Source organism: Neovison vison, chromosome 6 (genome assembly GCF_020171115.1).
Source record: "Neovison vison isolate M4711 chromosome 6, ASM_NN_V1, whole genome shotgun sequence".
Taxonomy (NCBI): Eukaryota; Metazoa; Chordata; class Mammalia; order Carnivora; family Mustelidae; genus Neogale; species Neogale vison.
The window spans coordinates 181,780,523-181,797,275 of NC_058096.1; the positions used below are offsets into that span (position 1 = coordinate 181,780,523).

Here is a 16,753-nt window from a genome sequence, read left to right on the forward strand (position 1 = left end):
CTGTTCAGCACTCAAGTCCCACTATAACTAAACCTCACTTACTCTTATATATTTAGGTCCTGATACTGCCAACACAAATCACATGATCAGCATGGAGTGAGCCCCCCAGTCCACCAACACTGGCTCCTTTGTTCCCCATTTGACACTTCTGTTCCTCTATATGATTGTTCTTCCCCCATGTCATTTTCTGATCTATATCATGCATTTCACTTGTCTTGCTTTGCCATTTAACCACTTGGATACACAGCTCATATATTTTGTTTTCTCACAGTAAGGTTAAATACTTCTTGAGATCAGGGGCTCGATTTTCTATGTTTTGGCAATAAATCCAACCAATAAATCCTAACCCAGGTATAATTCTGGAAATATCTTTGGGAAATTAGAAAATCTAATATTTCGAGTACATTTATTAAGGGTCAAAGAACTCTGTTGGAAACAGCATATGCGCTCTCACGAACATGGCTCAGAACCTGCTAGATTAGTACTAACATGGCCATTGTAGAAGGAGGGACTGGATTTTGGAGAAATGAATGACACGTGCCAAATCCTGTGGCCTTATGTGCTCGCTTCAGCAGCACATATACCAAATCCTGTGGCCTTGTTATGACACTACAAACAAGCAGTGTAAAGGAAATATTAGCTAGGAATGATGACTGAGGGGCACGGATGTTAAAATTTTTAATTTAAGTAACATTACAAGGGGCACCTCGTTGGCCCAGTTAGTTGAGCATCCAACTCTTGATTTTGGTTAGGGTCATGATCTCAGAGTCGTGAGATCAATCACGACGCTGGGCTGAGCGTGGAGCCTGCTTAAGATTCTCTCTCCCTCCCTCTGCCCCTTCCTGCTCTCACTTTCTCTCTTTCTAAATATAAATAAAAATTTTTTAGAAACCTGAAAGAAATAAATGACAAGATTATCAAGAAACCTAATTTTTTTCCTTATTGTGTGTCTATTTTGTGTGTGTGTGTGTGTGTGTATTTTTTTTTAAAGATTTTATTTATTTATTTGAAAGAGAGAGCATGAGCAAGGGGAAAGCGCAGAGGGAGAAGGAGACTCCCCGCTGAGCAGGAAGCCCGATGTGGGGCTCTGTCCCAGCACTCCGGGACCATGACCTGAGTCGAAGGCAGAGACTTAACTGACTGAGCCACCCAGTGTCTCTATTGTGTCTCTATTATACAAAATAGTGACTATACTAAGTTTTGGTTTATAGAAAACACAGAGTATTGCTTATTAAAATAGAAGATTTTTTGTATACATTTGGTAGTCAAAAATCAACAAAATTTTACACTTGACTGTGAACTCCACATAGACAGGACCTTGTCTGTGCATTGCATACAGTTTCCCCAGTGCCTGCTTTCAAGGCACAGAGGAGACAGCCAGAAAATATTTCCTGAAATGATGGAAAACCATTTATGTTGGGTAGCATTTTATTCCTAGAAGATCTTTGTGGTAGGCAGAGTAAGAGCCCCCAACAGATACCCATGTTCTAACTTCTACCACTACAAAATATTATACCTTCCGTGGCAAAAGGGACTTTGCAGAGATGATTAAGGACCTTGTATTGGAGGTATTACCCTGGATTATCTAAGTGGGCCCAATGTAATTATATGGCTCCTTACAAGCAGAGAAGCTTCCTTGGCTGTGGCCAGATAAAGGGACACGGGGCTAGGATAGGATGGTCAGATACGCAATGATGCTGACTTTGGAGATGGAGAGTCATTTGCCAAGGATTGTGTTCTATCTCTAGGAACAAGAAGAGGCAAGGAAAGGGGTTCTCTCCTAGTCCCTTGAGAAGGGAACACAGCATGGCTGACACCCTGAGTTCAGCCCAAGGAGGTTTGGCTAAACTCCTAATCTATAGCTTGTAAAATAATACATGTCTATTGTCTCAAGCCACTAAATTAGTGATCATTTGTATAGCAAGAGTAGAAAATTGGTACAAACCTGCAGGGCAGGGTTTATTTCTTGAGAATGGCCAGGATGAGTTGTTCTTTGATGTTCTTTAAGGCTGCAAAGGACTGAACCTCTGACCTGATTCTGCATGCCCACGTGGACACCCAGATCTACAACTTTCAGAGCTCACCCCATCGTTATTTTTAAACTCCTTATGTCATCTGCCCATGGTAAACCCTCATTCAACAGCATTACAAAAAGAAGAAATGAAACTATAGCCTCAGATTTGAGATGACCCAGAGCTAATAAGCATGGCTCCACGCTGCCTTTCAGGAGAGGTATGGCAACTAGAGAGCATTGCTGCATACGGGCCAAGGATAACAAGAGCTCCTGGTATTCAAGAAAGCCAGTTCTGCATCAACATCAAGCAAAACACGCTAGTGCTGTCTGTCATCAGTTGTCTTTGGTCAGCTCAGTGGGTGAGAGTGCAATAAATATGGTGGGAGAAACTTCAGCTCTGACACTTAATCATTTCTGGGCCCCATGTCTAGCTCTAAATATACTGGGGTTGTGTCCTCAATCAAGTAGCATGACCTCCCTGAAACCTTAGTTGCCACACGTGCAAACTGGAGAATAAAAAAAAAATAATAAAAATAAAAAATCTCTTCTGCAGGGCTTCTAAGAAAGCTCACAGATACTGCATGCAAAGTATTTTAAAAAGATTAGGACGGTTACCAATACTAGTAACCTGTCTCATTGAATTTTGAAATACTACATATAAAGGATACAGAATTGCTAGACCTATAAGCTCAGAGAGATTTCAGATCCTTTAGTTAGCCCACCATCACCAAGCATCCCAACCTATAGATGGTTACAACCATTTGCAGGGGAGCAAGGAGAGCTGTGGTCAAGAGCTGTGGAAGGAACACTGACCTCAGACTGTGAAGATGTGGCTTTGGTTCTATAGCTGCTATTATTCAGCTATGCTGTCTTGTGTAAGTTTATTTTCAGCCCTGACCTCCCCATCCAGGAACAAACCTACTGGCTCTACTTTGAGAAGACATCCAGAACCTCATCATTACTACCACCAACCTAGCCCTCAGCTCTAGGGTCTTTCAGGCCACTTCTGGCTGGAGTAGTCCCGCAGTCGCTTCTCCATTCAGTGGTCGGAACAATCTTTTGTTAATAGATTAGATCACATCATTCTTGTGCTCAAGACCCTCCATGTGCTGCCCATCTTATTTACGACAAAACCACCAGTCTCCAGTCAGGCTTTCACCTTGATATGCATGATAGGGCCCCTGTACCTGCTGACTGATCTCACATCCTAGCAATGCCCACTCACTCAGCTTCAACCATCCCGGACTCCTTGCTTGAAATCAACACTCTGAACACACCCCAGGGTCTTTGCACTCACTGACCTCTTTACCCTGAAAGCTCTTCCACACATATTTCTGTGGCCGCCTCTCTCGCCTCCTTCAGGCCTTCTCCTTAAAGGTAAATCACCACAGGGGGCTTACTAGTATTATCTTAAAAGAAAGTAGCAACTCTAGGTCCTGAACTATTACACTCAGCCCTTACTCAGCTATTTTTTATTTACCACACTAAGCACACGTTTATGTTCTTATTCATCTATTGATTGACTCTCCCAGCTAGGTTCATTTTATTCACAGCTACCTCCCAAGCAATAAGGCCAGTCAGCACCTGGCACAAAGAACGCGTTCAATAAATATTACTGAATGAAAGAATCAAGTGGTTAAATATGAATAATTGTCCCTCCATTAAGAATGTTCATTTGGGGATTCAAAGCAATATGTGAATGTCCTTCATAAACAGTCAAGTGCCATTCAGATATACAATTTTATGATTTTATGGTCCAGAGAATCTGCATTCCTTATTTCAGCATCCTCAACATTCTTTATAAACAACAATTGTTTTCATTTCCCTCGGATCTACCTCAAGTCTCTTCTCTCATTTCTTAGTCTGCTCTCTTGAGGAGATGACAAAAAAAAAATCTCAAATTTGAGGATATTAATAATGAGGGCGAAGGTTTCCTGAATGCTTGCTATATGACAACAATAACAGTAAACAATAGTTTAGGAGTGTCCCTTTCCTGAACATTCTCTGCATGGTATTTTCTTTAATCCATATAACAACCCAAGAGTTGCTGCAATTTTTACGCCCATTTTACTGATAAGGAAGCAGGTTTTAAGAGAGTCAGTAATAGGCCCCATCACACAACTAGTAAATGGTGGAGCCTAGAAGCAAACAGAAGCATTCTGGACCCAGAGTTTATAAACTACCACAGTGTTCTACAGATAAGCCACTATCTGAGGTAAACCCTGATTTGCCTATGGTATACCCTGATTCCACAGCATTACAAAAAAGAAGAAAAGAAGGTGGTTGACCTCATTTAACTCATTCAATCACAACCAACTACCATTAGCTCTGTTGTGCGGTTAAAAAACTAAAGCTTTGGGAGAGTCAGTGAACAGCTGGAGATCACACACCTGGGAAGGTACACAGCCTAGATGGGACCTTAGGTCTATGGACCACCTGGATGTCTACCCTTGACCTGAGTGGGTCCAGGACAAAAGGGACTTGTGAAAGCAACAGATAACAAAGTAAACACTGAAAATTAAGATAATCAACTGACAAATTTGTTCTATCCTACTTTCACAAAGACATTCAAATTGACCAGACCTCGGGCGCCTGGGTGGCTCAGTGGGTTAAGCCGCTGCCTTCGGCTCAGGTCATGATCTCAGGGTCCTGGGATCGAGTCCTGCATCGGGCTCTCTGCTCAGCAGGGAGCCTGCTTCCTCCTCTCTCTCTGTCTGCCTCTCTGCTTACTTGTAATCTCTCTCTGTCAAATAAATAAATAAAATCTTTAAAAAAAAAAAATTGACCAGACCTCTAGGTTAAATTGAAGATTTTTGGACTTCTCAGAATTCCTTGCTGGAAATGGTATAGCAACAATCGGTCTTCAGCCTTTATGCATCCCCTGTAGGAGGGCTCAGAGTTGACTGGACAGGGCATTTTCTGGTCTTGGGCACTACTGGAGCTCCACTGAGAACATGTAGGAAGCCAGGGGTAGGGGACATGCGTCCAAGCTCTGCAGGTCTCACTGGCCCTGTGAATTCCTCAAATAATAGAGGAGGCCAGCATGACCAAAGGATGGTCAGAGTAGGTGCTTGTGAAGAGCACAACCCAGGGCAAGGTTGCTGTTGCCTTTGTCTACAGTAAGTCCTGACTTCCAACCTATGCTCTCAACCACTGGGTCACTGCACCTATTTCTCCTCAAGGAGAAAGAAAGTGATGGGCTTTCCTCCTTGGATTCTCTTTCTCATTCACCTGCTTTATTTTTTTAACCATATTTTTATACACAATTAATGTAATGACCCAATGAATACGAATATTATTTATGGCTTCTCCATAAATCGGAGCATAAATCAAAATGCTTAGAAAGACACGATTTTGGATTCCCTGGCTGGTTTTGTCCGGATAGCCCAGCCACTTCCCACCTGCATTTTTATACAAACGCAGGATGTTCGACTACCAAGTACCCCAGCGCACCATTGCCTTCAGCACTAAATCAGAAGTGTTTTCACTCACTGTCGATTGGGGAGCCATTGACTCTCCACTTGATCGTGGGCTCAGGTTCTCCTTCTGCCTCACATAACAAGATACCGCTGCTCCCAGTGCTATACACACCACTCTGAGGTTTCTTTGTCCAGCGAGGAGGCTCTGGAAGTAAAGTGCAGAGATCATGAGTGATTTTATCTGTGTCAGAAGGTCCAAACACGTTAAGGCCTGTATTTCTATAATGCACCAGCAGATGGCAGACACAATAAAGTGGTGCACGCTAGCTCTTTTGGGTACTTGGCTCTGTAAGGCAAGGTGGGCACTGTTTTTGTGTTATAGGGTGTGTGTGTATGTGTGCATGTGTGATCTAATTTGGACTTTTTGCATGTATAATAAAATCAGCATATATACAATCACTTTATTCGGCAACACATGTATCTATCCCATTAACAGAAAATGAAGGAGGGATAAGCAGATGGTTAAGTTTATTTAGTGCTGGCTACAGCTTATTTTCAAGCTGCAGCAAGGCATCTGAAAAGGCTGATATTCGATAAACGTATTTTCAGAATTTTTAAATGAAATTAAAATGTTCAGCATTTATCTTAAATATTTCTTAATGATTTTGTAGCATTTATATATCCATATTTACTTAATCTATCTTAAAAATTTGGGAAACATGATTTTCCTAGAGATTATTTTTTTGTAAGGCAGGGAGAAGGAAGCCTAAAAGCAATATTTAGCTTATTGTCCTCAAAACAATGGGGGAAAAGGTATATTTAAATTACTTGCATCTTCACATGCCCTAATGCTCCAATAGTATAATTCTAAGTGGTGTTTCAGGACAGAAGGATACATTTGTCTTTAGTGCAAATATTACCGTCCTACTTTGTCACCTTACGTTTATTTCTATGTCAGAAGTAAATAAAAGATTTAGATTAAAGTGTGGATGGTTTGGATAATTTGATTCCAGAAAAAAATTGCACAATACCTGCGGGTAGTAATTCCCATTAAGTGTTGCTTGGTTATTTCCCCCAAGACATTTTCGGATTTCCATTTTTGTCAAAAAGAAAACTCTTTTAGAGATACATATATGTGTAAAATAAAAAAAATGTCATTTAAATGGCTTTTTTTTTAAAGTAAAGAGGAAACAAAAAGATTATGTGAAATGAAAATGCCTATGAATGCACCAAGAAAAACAAAAATATACAAATAACCCTAGCAAATTCAAGTCCAAGCAAGAGACATGCCCTAGTAATTATTCCATGGGGTGTGGGCTTAGTTACAAAATCTTAAATTAAAACTGTGTATTCATAATCTACAATCTGTAAATATTTAGTCAGGTAGGTTAAAATGTAAACATTCAAATTATAAACTGCATATGACTCTCTGAGATGTGTGTGTATGCTCATTTTTGATGTTATTGTTACTTTTATATTTTCAAACAACCACAATAAAATTAAGCATTTGCGCTAGAGAGAAAAGATTCATGAACGTGAAAATTTCCTTGTGTACAACAGCAAACTAAGACTATTGTTCTAAGAGCAAAAATTAAACGTAAGAGCATAAATCGCAGGGATATAATGTACAGCATGTTGGCTATAGTCAACATACTGTATTGTGTATTTGTATTGCTACGAGAGTAGATCTTTAAAGACCTCATCACAAGAGAAAAAAACACATTTGTCACTACATGGCCATGGATGTTAACTAGACTTAATCTGGTGATCATTTTTTAATATATACAAATATTGAATCATTAGGTTGTACACCTGAAATTAATGTTATCAATGATATTTAAAATAATTAAATAAAGAAGATCATGTGGTGATGACATTTCTTTAAATATACACGCATAAGAAAATCAGGATTTTATTTGTATTGTTATCCTACAAATATCATCAATACCTAGGTGTCCATGTTAAGCTTAAGTTATCACTCTATCCAACTCTCCTTGCAGACCAAGGACTGAGCCTTGAAGATGCCATCTAACTTGCTCAGCGTCACCAAGAAAAGAAGCCCCATTCTTTTTTTTTTTTTTAAGATTTTATTTATTTATTTGACAGAGAAATACAGACAGAGAACACAAGGAGACAAAGCAGCAAGCAGAGGGAGAAAGAGAAGCAGGCTCTCCACTGAGCTGGGAGCCCAATACGGGACTCGATCGCAGGACCCCAGGATCATCACCTGAGCCAAAGGCAGCCGGTCAACCAACTGAGCCACCCAGGCGCCCCAAGAAGCCCCATTCTGTGTTCTTGCCACTCCATAGATCTGCAGACCTACAAACTGAGCAGCATTGAGATCCAGTGTAAATGTGATGTTATTCCTAGTTAATTACTATTTTATTAATTTGGACCACTGATAGAAACCAAGGCCATATCGCTTTACCGACTTCCACTTTGTGCTTCCAAATCCAAGCTGCCCCGACATCTATCCCCTGGAGGCTGATACCAAGATTTCGTATATTCACTAGAAATCATCACTAAACTTCACCTTCCCCCTTTCGGAGAAGCTTTTATATATATATATATATATATATATATATATATACACACACACACACACACACACACACACACATATATATATATATATATATGCTTGGACATTTGTTTTTATACTTCTCAGATAAATGAAGTGCCAGGGTGGCCTCTTAGTCTTCCTTGTGTCACCTCTGCTTGGCACAGTGAGAACAGACACATGTGGAGTAATTATGAGTTGAACAGAAAGGATAGGTCCCTCAAGGCTCCAGTGAGAAAGGCACAGGGAGGAAAGGAGGAGTCTTGGATAGGAGGGAACCACTCACTTCTAGTAATTCACAGTCTCATAATCTCATGTCTTGGTTGCACACATTTAGCTAGCTGCTATTTTGTTCACCAAAGAACACACAGTGAGCCTGAGGGCACTGGCTATGGGTCAGGATATTTTTGGTGAGTGAACTAATGCTAGGGACGTGCACGAATAGAGAACAAACAAATGTTTTCCCAGGCTTAGAACACGTAACTCTATTCCTGAAGGGTAAGATCTAGTTGAAACGATGAAAAAAATGCTCAAGGAAGGGTTGGGGGGAGGCTAAATTGGAAAATTCTGAGAGACAACATCATCACTGAATCCCATTCTTCTGTCTATTATCTTATGATACGTGGTAACTGACAAAAACTACTTATGTTGAAACTTAACTCATTTTGTCATAATTGTAAATAAAAAAATGATAATTTCTCTATGCTGTTAAAAACTGAGGTGCAAATGACTGAACATTCAGAATATAATAAGCAAGTTAATTAGAGACGTTTATCACTATAAGGAAAATGAAGTAACATAAAATAGGAAATTTGGTATCTATGAAACAACACGGAGGCTATTTGCTTAGTAACAGATTCCTACTAAATACCTATATTCTATTAAATCAAAATTGTTAGGTTCATCAAACTTGGACTTAATTGTAACTTTTTAGAAATAACAGCTTATTTGAAAAGGAGGTTTTCTTAAGTATATCAATGAATTGCATTTGAGTTCATGATATCTTCTTAAGATCATTATGGGTATATAACTATATACAAATATTTTCCTATTACACTAAAATTTAAAAGTCTTAAATGATTCCAAAGTCTACTACATGAATGCTGTTGGTGAGAGTCTTTTCAAATAATTAGCTAAAATGTGATCATGGTTGGGGCACCTGGGTGGCTCAGTGGTTTAAAGCCTCTGCCTTCAGCTCAGGTCATGATCCCAAGGTCCTGGGAGCCCTGAATCAGGCTCTCTGCTCAGCAGGGAGCCTGCTTCCCCCTTTCTCTCTGCCTGCCTCTCTGTCTACCTGTGATGTGTCTGTCAAATAAATAAAATATTTTTTAAAAATGTGATTATGGTCATATTCTGATTTCTGGATTTAGAATATTTTAGATGCTATTTTAATATATCTCCTTATTGGATGTGTAGTATTTTTATCATAGATACCTAGAAAGGAAAGCTGTGCCTAGTCAAGACATCCTGGCTGTTTTTATTATAAGTATTACAGAATTTGAAAATGCTCATGGTTTTCATATTTAGGATGTTGTTAACTTAAATTGCAGAATTTGGTTGTGCTTAGTAATAAAGAAAAAATATCACATGAAAGAATACAACATAATATATGCTTAAGCACAAATGGGTGTTTTCAGAATGGAATTGATTTTCAAGGTTCACAGTAGCATCATTCTGTGATCCTACAATAACCCTTGTTATTTCATTTGAGTTTCTAAACAAGAGACCAAAAAAAAAAGGGGGGGGGAAAGAAGGTGCAGGAAATCAGAAGACAACTGAATAAAATTAAGTTCATCCATGCTTATGATTAATGAGGCTTACATTTACTGCTTTCACACTTAAAAAGAAAGAAAAACTGACTTCTTGAGCCCAATTTGCTTTTCACTTGCATATGTGAAGAGAAACGCCTAAAACATACAACTGAGGGCACATTTAGTAGCTTCTCATTAAGGAGAAAAGATTAAATGTTCCTGATAAAAACATAATTTACATCTCAATAGTGCTAATAGCTGTTTTATGAATAGTGAGGACAATTCATTCAGGAGACCGAGATTCCTTTGGAGTCCTATAGCCAACATTTTAAATTGCATAATTAAGTTTACATCCTTGATTTTTTTTTTTTTTTTTTTTTTTGCAACCCTTGCAATTCTTTTGAAAGCTTCAGTCCTACAGTCAAGAAAACCGTGGCCAGATTGTTAAAATATTCAGCTACCATAGCAATGTTCCAGCCATCTGGAAGGATTTCTAATAGTCAGCAACTTGGAGTAAGTAAGAGCAGTTAACAATTAGATATGTCTGGTTTGTGGTTATGTGTTTGCGCTGGGGCAGGGGTAAAAGGTTACAGAAAAATATCCCTGTTGCATGGTGTAGCTGAATTATATAGAAGCATCAAATGATGACTAAAAATATATACACAAACTTCTCAAATCTTCCTCTCTGAATTTCTTTGTGAATAATTTAAAGTCAGAGGAATATATCAATTAGCAGCTGTTGATATTTACACGCAATACTGATAATAATGAGTAATATTTCTCCTACATAGGTTTTGCTTTTTTTCAATCAAAGAAAATGATATTCTTATGTCTGGTTTTCCGTTCTTCCTAACTTAACTAATCATATACATCGTGGGCTAGATCATGGAAATGCAGTGTTATTCCAACAGCAGCATGACGAAAAAAATTGTCTTAACATTTACTTGTAAGTGGGATTTGTGTCTGAGTCTCTATTTTTTCCCCCATTAATTAAAACAGTCAGTCCTTTACTTAGGTGTTCCCTGCACAAACTGAAGGCTTAAGAGGTAAACTTTACTAGAATATAAATGGGAACCCTAAAGCATCAGTCCACTAAATAGCATCCTGAAAGAGACGATTCCTTTTACTAGTTAAGCCTACACAGTACTAAGGAAGTACAAATGCAGTAATCAATCCATTAATTTGATCAATACAATCAACCAAACCGTAGAGAAGAGACCTTGATGTAATCAGACCCACAGAAAGCAGTCTGCGTCAATCAAGTTCATGAGATGTCTGGAGAACTTTTAGGTTCAGGGCAGGAAAAGCTCCTGCTGTTATCTACACAGTATGATATGTAGATTGTTTTTAAAGGATGACATCATGGCCTACTTGTTTCTGTGAATACAAGAGATGACAGCTATTAATCTATTGATTAAAAGGCTTGGATTTATGGAGAGGACTTGAATTTAATGTGTATTTTCCATCTTTTGATAGAAAGTTAGTATCTTTAGCACCCAATCTACTTTTTTCTAGTAAGTAATATATTGAATGTCATGTGCACCCAAGATAAGGACAAATAATAATAATAATAATGCACCTAGAAAAGAACTAAGATAATTTGTCTGACACTCTCTTTGAGGAAGAGCCTGAGGTATAGAAAGGTAAAACAGGGGCACCTGGGTGGCTCAGTGGGTTAAAGCCTCTGCCTTCGGCTCAGGTCATGATCCCAGGGTCCTGGGATCGAGCCCCTAATTGGGGGCTCTCTCTCTGCCTGCTTGTCTGCCTACTTGTGATCTCTGTCAAATAAATAAATAAAATCTTTTAAAAAATTAAAAAAGAAAAAGAAAGGTGAAACAAATTGATCAAGGACATAGCAAGTTAACCATAAGCCTGGGAAACAAGCTCAACATAATACTCATCATAATAATTCCTTCCTTTGTAATGCTACTTCTATGATTTAATAGTATGCATGTTATTTGTTTATTATAATAAAAAATATATGGAAGTCATCTGTGTTTAATCTCGAACATGACATCTTTTCTTGCCATTTGTCCCTTTTATAAAGTTCTGTGGGACAGATGACAAATCTGGTTCATTGGAGTGTAATATAATCTAGCCCCTATACCAAAATCAGAAGTTTAAATGGCTTACCTGTTCTAACATATAGGCTTTCGAAGTGTAGGTCCACTACCCATAGCAATTCACCTTTTTTTTTTTTTTAATAGAAAAATAAATGGGGAATATACCTTCTACTGTAACATGAAAATCATGAGTGGTTGATCCTAAGAAATTGTTGGCTGTGCACCGATAATTTCCTCTGTCCCGGTGGGAGACATTCTCTATCTTCAAAGTCTTGCCATAATTTTCTTTTGTTTCTCTTCCTTTTGGTAAATCACCGCCTATTTTGTTCCAATCAACCTGTGGAGTTGGTCTGCAAAACAATGAATGAGTGATAAACATTTTTTAAAGTGCAAAATTAAATTCAAAGAGCCTCGCAGGACACACCTCTTAACACATTGTTTTTATGTGTGCACTCAGAGCTCCAGTAAATAAAAATCTGCCTTCTCAGTGCACAGACCTGCACCCCACCACCAATGGTGAACATTAGATTGACTAGGTCTCCTCTACTTAAAGTCCCTTGATTAGTCTGATTCTATAGAAACCAAGCTGCTTCTATTAAGAGGGCTGACTACTTATAATAGCTGAATAGGTGTGGCTAGATTAAAGGGTGGGTAATTGGACTTAGAGAAATATCATAAGGTTTTCTTCAAATTTTCAGTATTTACAAGATATACTTCAAGTGTGAAATCTCCTTGTGAGGGATCTGAAGTGGATAATAATCACTGCCCTCTTCCCTGTATGAATTTGAAAAACAAGATAAGGTAGGACCCAACAGTAAGCAGAGGAAAGCCATGATATCCTCTTAATCCTAATGAAGCTGATGTCTCTGATGAGACAGCCAAATGTGTTCACTGGACCTCAAACAGCCTGTTTTAGGTCCAGGTGGGCTCTGCACAGACACGGCCACCCAGGTGGCCTTCTCCCTCTGCTGAGGGAGCAAAGAAGGAATGGACCACATAGCCTTTGCTTAGAAAGATGAGATCACCCAATCAAAACAAACCAAAAAAAGCAAAAACAAAACAAAACTAAAACCAAACTGAACTTGTCACACATCAAGGGTATAACTTTCTCCACTTTAGGGAGGAAAACAGAAGTGGGGAATCAAGCCAGCTGGGTTTAAGAAAAATCCCAGTTCACAAAAACTAGACAAGTGGAGAATGGGTGCTGTAAGGGCCTATTTAGCCAGAGCAGCCCCACCCTGGTTGAACTGCCATTTTGTTGTTTATGCAGTAAAACTTAAATTGACTCTGCCCCCCCACCCCCGACAGGGGAACTTACTTAAAAACAAGTCCGGAACACCAGTCCCAGGTAACAAAGTCCAAATACAAGGGTGGGTCAGGCCAGGTAGAGGTATTCAATCAGTAGGGGTACATACTGTCTCCTAGCTACCAAGGAGTATGGGCCCCGCCCTTAGGGCACCTTTTGGGCGCCAATTCTGACCAAGGTGATAGGCTGGTTTAAATGTCTACTAGGGTAAATTGTAATTCAGTTGGTCACCTAGCATCACTGTGCAGCTTTCTCTGTGTGTTACAACTTCATTGGCCACCTGAGCGTGGCCAGGCCCAACCACATGGCCTTTGCTCTATAAAAGCTAGTCTGTGAAACAGAGAAGGGTCACCCTCTCTGTAAGAGGCACAGCCCTGAACATTCGGTTTGATTCTTGATGCTTGGTGTGAAATAAAGCTTTGTTTGATCTTCGCTTTGTATCAGTCTCGCTCCTTTAATCATGGACCCATTATCGGGGGACCCAACATTGGGGACCCAACATTGGAGGCTCATCTGGGATTAAACGACGAGAACTGAGCCAGCATCGTAAATTCTAGGAAAAGCCTCCGGAGGTAAGATCTCAGGATCCTGTCTGTTTGGTTGCGGAGCTCCAGGTATGGCCCACCAGGGAGAAGCTGGACGCAGCCATGCTCCCCAGGGCTGGAGTGGATGCGGGGACACCCCATCCCTCTTCTGGTAGATCGCCTAGGGGTCTAAGTCCTCCTAGGCAGTCAGGGGGCTGAGAAAACCCCCACCAGCAGCAGGCTCTAGGTGAGGGCCGCTGGGTTTGTGGTTGTCTTTGTCTTGTCTTTCTGTAGTCTGTTGTGTTGTTGGTTGTGTTTGAAGGAATGGGGCAAGCAGAGAGTAAGGGGACTCTGACTTTCATCTCTCTGTTCCTCCTAATAGATGTGGGGCTTCTCCCTCACTCATTTCATGTGTTTAGGGCTATAACTGGAGCCAACTGGGGTTACTCTAACTCGAGACAGAGACTTTAAAAAATATTCCCAGGCAGCTGCCGAAACTATCTTTGTATCAGGGACATTCCTTGCCCTCTCTGGCCCAATGGAGACTGCCTAGCCTCTCCCCCTTGCTGGCAGGAAAGCGAGGCTTCTGCTCCTCTCTTGGAGCTGATGAGCCCTAGAACTGGGAACCCTTTCTCTGCCTTCTGGTGGCACTTTGTTCTGTTCTTCGCTGTCGGGAAACAAGAGCGCCTCCTGGACCTAACACCCCCGACTCTGGATCTTTCCACCCGGGTCTCAGGTAAACATTCGAAGTGGAGTGAGCCCAGGTGGAACGTAAATCAGTATTTGAACTAAGTTAAGTTTGTTGGGTTTATTAGGATAAACATGTCGTTTGAGTTAACAGTAGTAAATGTGAAACTTCAGAGTTTTTACTTAAGATCAAATAAGCTCGTTTTATTTGTTAAAATCTGTTGAAATCTATTAGCGAAGAGATGACTAAACTGATGGTTCATGGGCTGTCTCAAAGTTTTAATGGGTAATTGTTAAAGTAGCTTTCAAAGTCTTTGGTAACCTGAAATTTTAAACCAAATGGGCTAAAATGCTAGAGCGCTGGTCGCTGGAAGTAGGTTTGTCTTTTGAAATCTGTTGGCAAACATGTTTTGTGCTTAACTGATTCATAAATTTGCCTTCAAAGAATTCTGTTGTAACAGTTCACAACTGGTTTATATTTAGTCTTTCGTAGAGGATAAGGTATTTCTAAGAGTACAAAATTTTGCTAAGTGTAACTAAGACTGATGGAATAAGGGAAGCAACTCTATATGTAGAAAAGTAGGAGATATGTAGAAAGAGAGAAAAAGATCAGATGCCTGATCCTGTTTGAGTAAGAAAGAAAGAAAAACAGCCCCGTGGCCGTCGGAGCTAGTTTCATTTGTAAAGAAAGGAAAGGGAGACTGCTCACCTCCCATTAGCCAGGGATACCCAGAGGGGGGTGTCCAACCTGTTTGAATCTGAAGAGTGCCCGACTGTGTGAAGTGTCTGTATGGCTCCACCGCTTCGGCCATGGAGTCTGAGTGGGCTGCACCCTGAGTCTCGCGGGGCCTCATATGGCATAACGGTCATCTATTCCAAAGAGTAGCCTGGTCCAGGGCTTATACGGACAGACCTTAGCTAAGACACTCCTAAGTTCCTGCGAGGGACACGAGCAGGACAGCATCTGAAAGATCCCCCTCCCTTTGTCTGCAACAACATTCATGATGGGAGGGAAACCCTGCAAACTCACTATCTTAAAACTGCATGCTTAAGAATAAAAAAAGGAAAGACACTGGTATAAAAAAGCTGGTTTTCTCTCTGTTTAAAAGGGCAAAGTTTTCTTGGTTAATTGATCTGTTTAAAAAAAAAAAAAAAAAGTGTAATTCTCTTTGCCTGCCCAGAGTTGTAAATGAGATCTCTTTGACTCATAAGGCTTTTCCTTGATATGCCTAGTTACTCAGGAAGTACTGCTAAACCGATGATAAACCCTGGGTTACATTTGGGTAAATACTGTAACTACTCTAGAGGTTCTATACGTTTCCTAAAGTTTTAATGTTTTGATAAGGGTCATCACTTGATATTTAACCATATCTATTCTGAGTTGTTTTCATTTGTAACTGTTTCAATTCTCTTGTAAGATGGATTCTGCCCAAAAGGAAATTCATATGGGAGACTTTCAGGACAAATATAGGTCTTTGATATGTTAAAATTGATATGTTAAAATCCTGGAACTGAAATGGATGAGAATTTCCAGAAGTAAAAGCTGCATTCGGACTAAACCAGAATTGGTAACATGGGACTAGATGAACTGAAAGGTTGTAATGTTGTGTCTCTTAATGTTTTAAACATGACTGGTTCTGTAATGTTTGCCCCTCCAGACTAGGGAAACCTTTCCTTAAGTTATCTGTAACTTACAGAGATGTAAAAGTACTCATTTATAAACGTATCAAGGCATTCAACTTTTCTCTCTATCTGAACCCTCTGAAACCAAAAGGTCTTATTAAGTATTCTTTCTTCCGTGGCAATCAGTCATTTGCACAAGTTCAATAAGAATCTGTTCTCCTTGTAACAGGACACCATGGGAAACATGGGTTATTTTACCAAGGCTTTGACTGGAATGCCATATTTGAAAAGACTCAGATATGACCAGACAGCTTAAAGGAACGAAGGTTGACTTTATAAAACCTGGAGCCGTAAAGCCCTTTGGAACTGTTGGCCTGATACCTTGTTACAGAGTTCCCAGCAGCCTCACCAGGTGAGTAAAGAATGTCACTTCCTGGCAGGGTCAGGACCTCAGGAAGAGGAATTCGCCCAATCTGACAGGTACTGCAGGCATGTCTGATGGCAAGTACATGGCTTGGCTTCTGGCCCAGAGAGGCTACTAAAAGTTCAACCTAGAGATTCCTTATAAAAAGTTCCAGCAAAGCAGATTCTAAAAGATCTATATGATTACTTACTGTTCTTGCTGAGCTTATGTAAATAATTAGGCCAAGTTTGTTAAAACTGGACTTGTTTTTCAAATGAATTAGTCCTGATTGGACTATCTCTGGAAATGAGGGTTATTTTAGAGAGAAAAACTAGTTTTAATAACACACCTTTACGGATGTTAAATTCTAGATTTGGTTGTCTTTAAATGTTTGTTTACCTAA

General features: G+C 39.8%; 1 protein-coding gene across 6 annotated transcripts in view; it reads right to left on the minus strand.

The window, feature by feature from the left end:
- CHL1 (cell adhesion molecule L1 like) overlaps positions 1-16,753 on the minus strand; it is a 220,588-nt gene that overhangs the window by 41,039 nt on the left and 162,796 nt on the right. For all 6 annotated transcript variants that reach the window (XM_044253141.1, XM_044253142.1, XM_044253140.1 and 3 more), the window contains 2 exons: positions 11,973-12,157; positions 5,507-5,638 (listed from right to left, as the gene is read on the minus strand). In XM_044253141.1, coding sequence (XP_044109076.1) covers positions 5,507-5,638; positions 11,973-12,157 — 317 coding nt within the window. The remainder of the gene's footprint in view (positions 1-5,506; positions 5,639-11,972; positions 12,158-16,753) is intronic.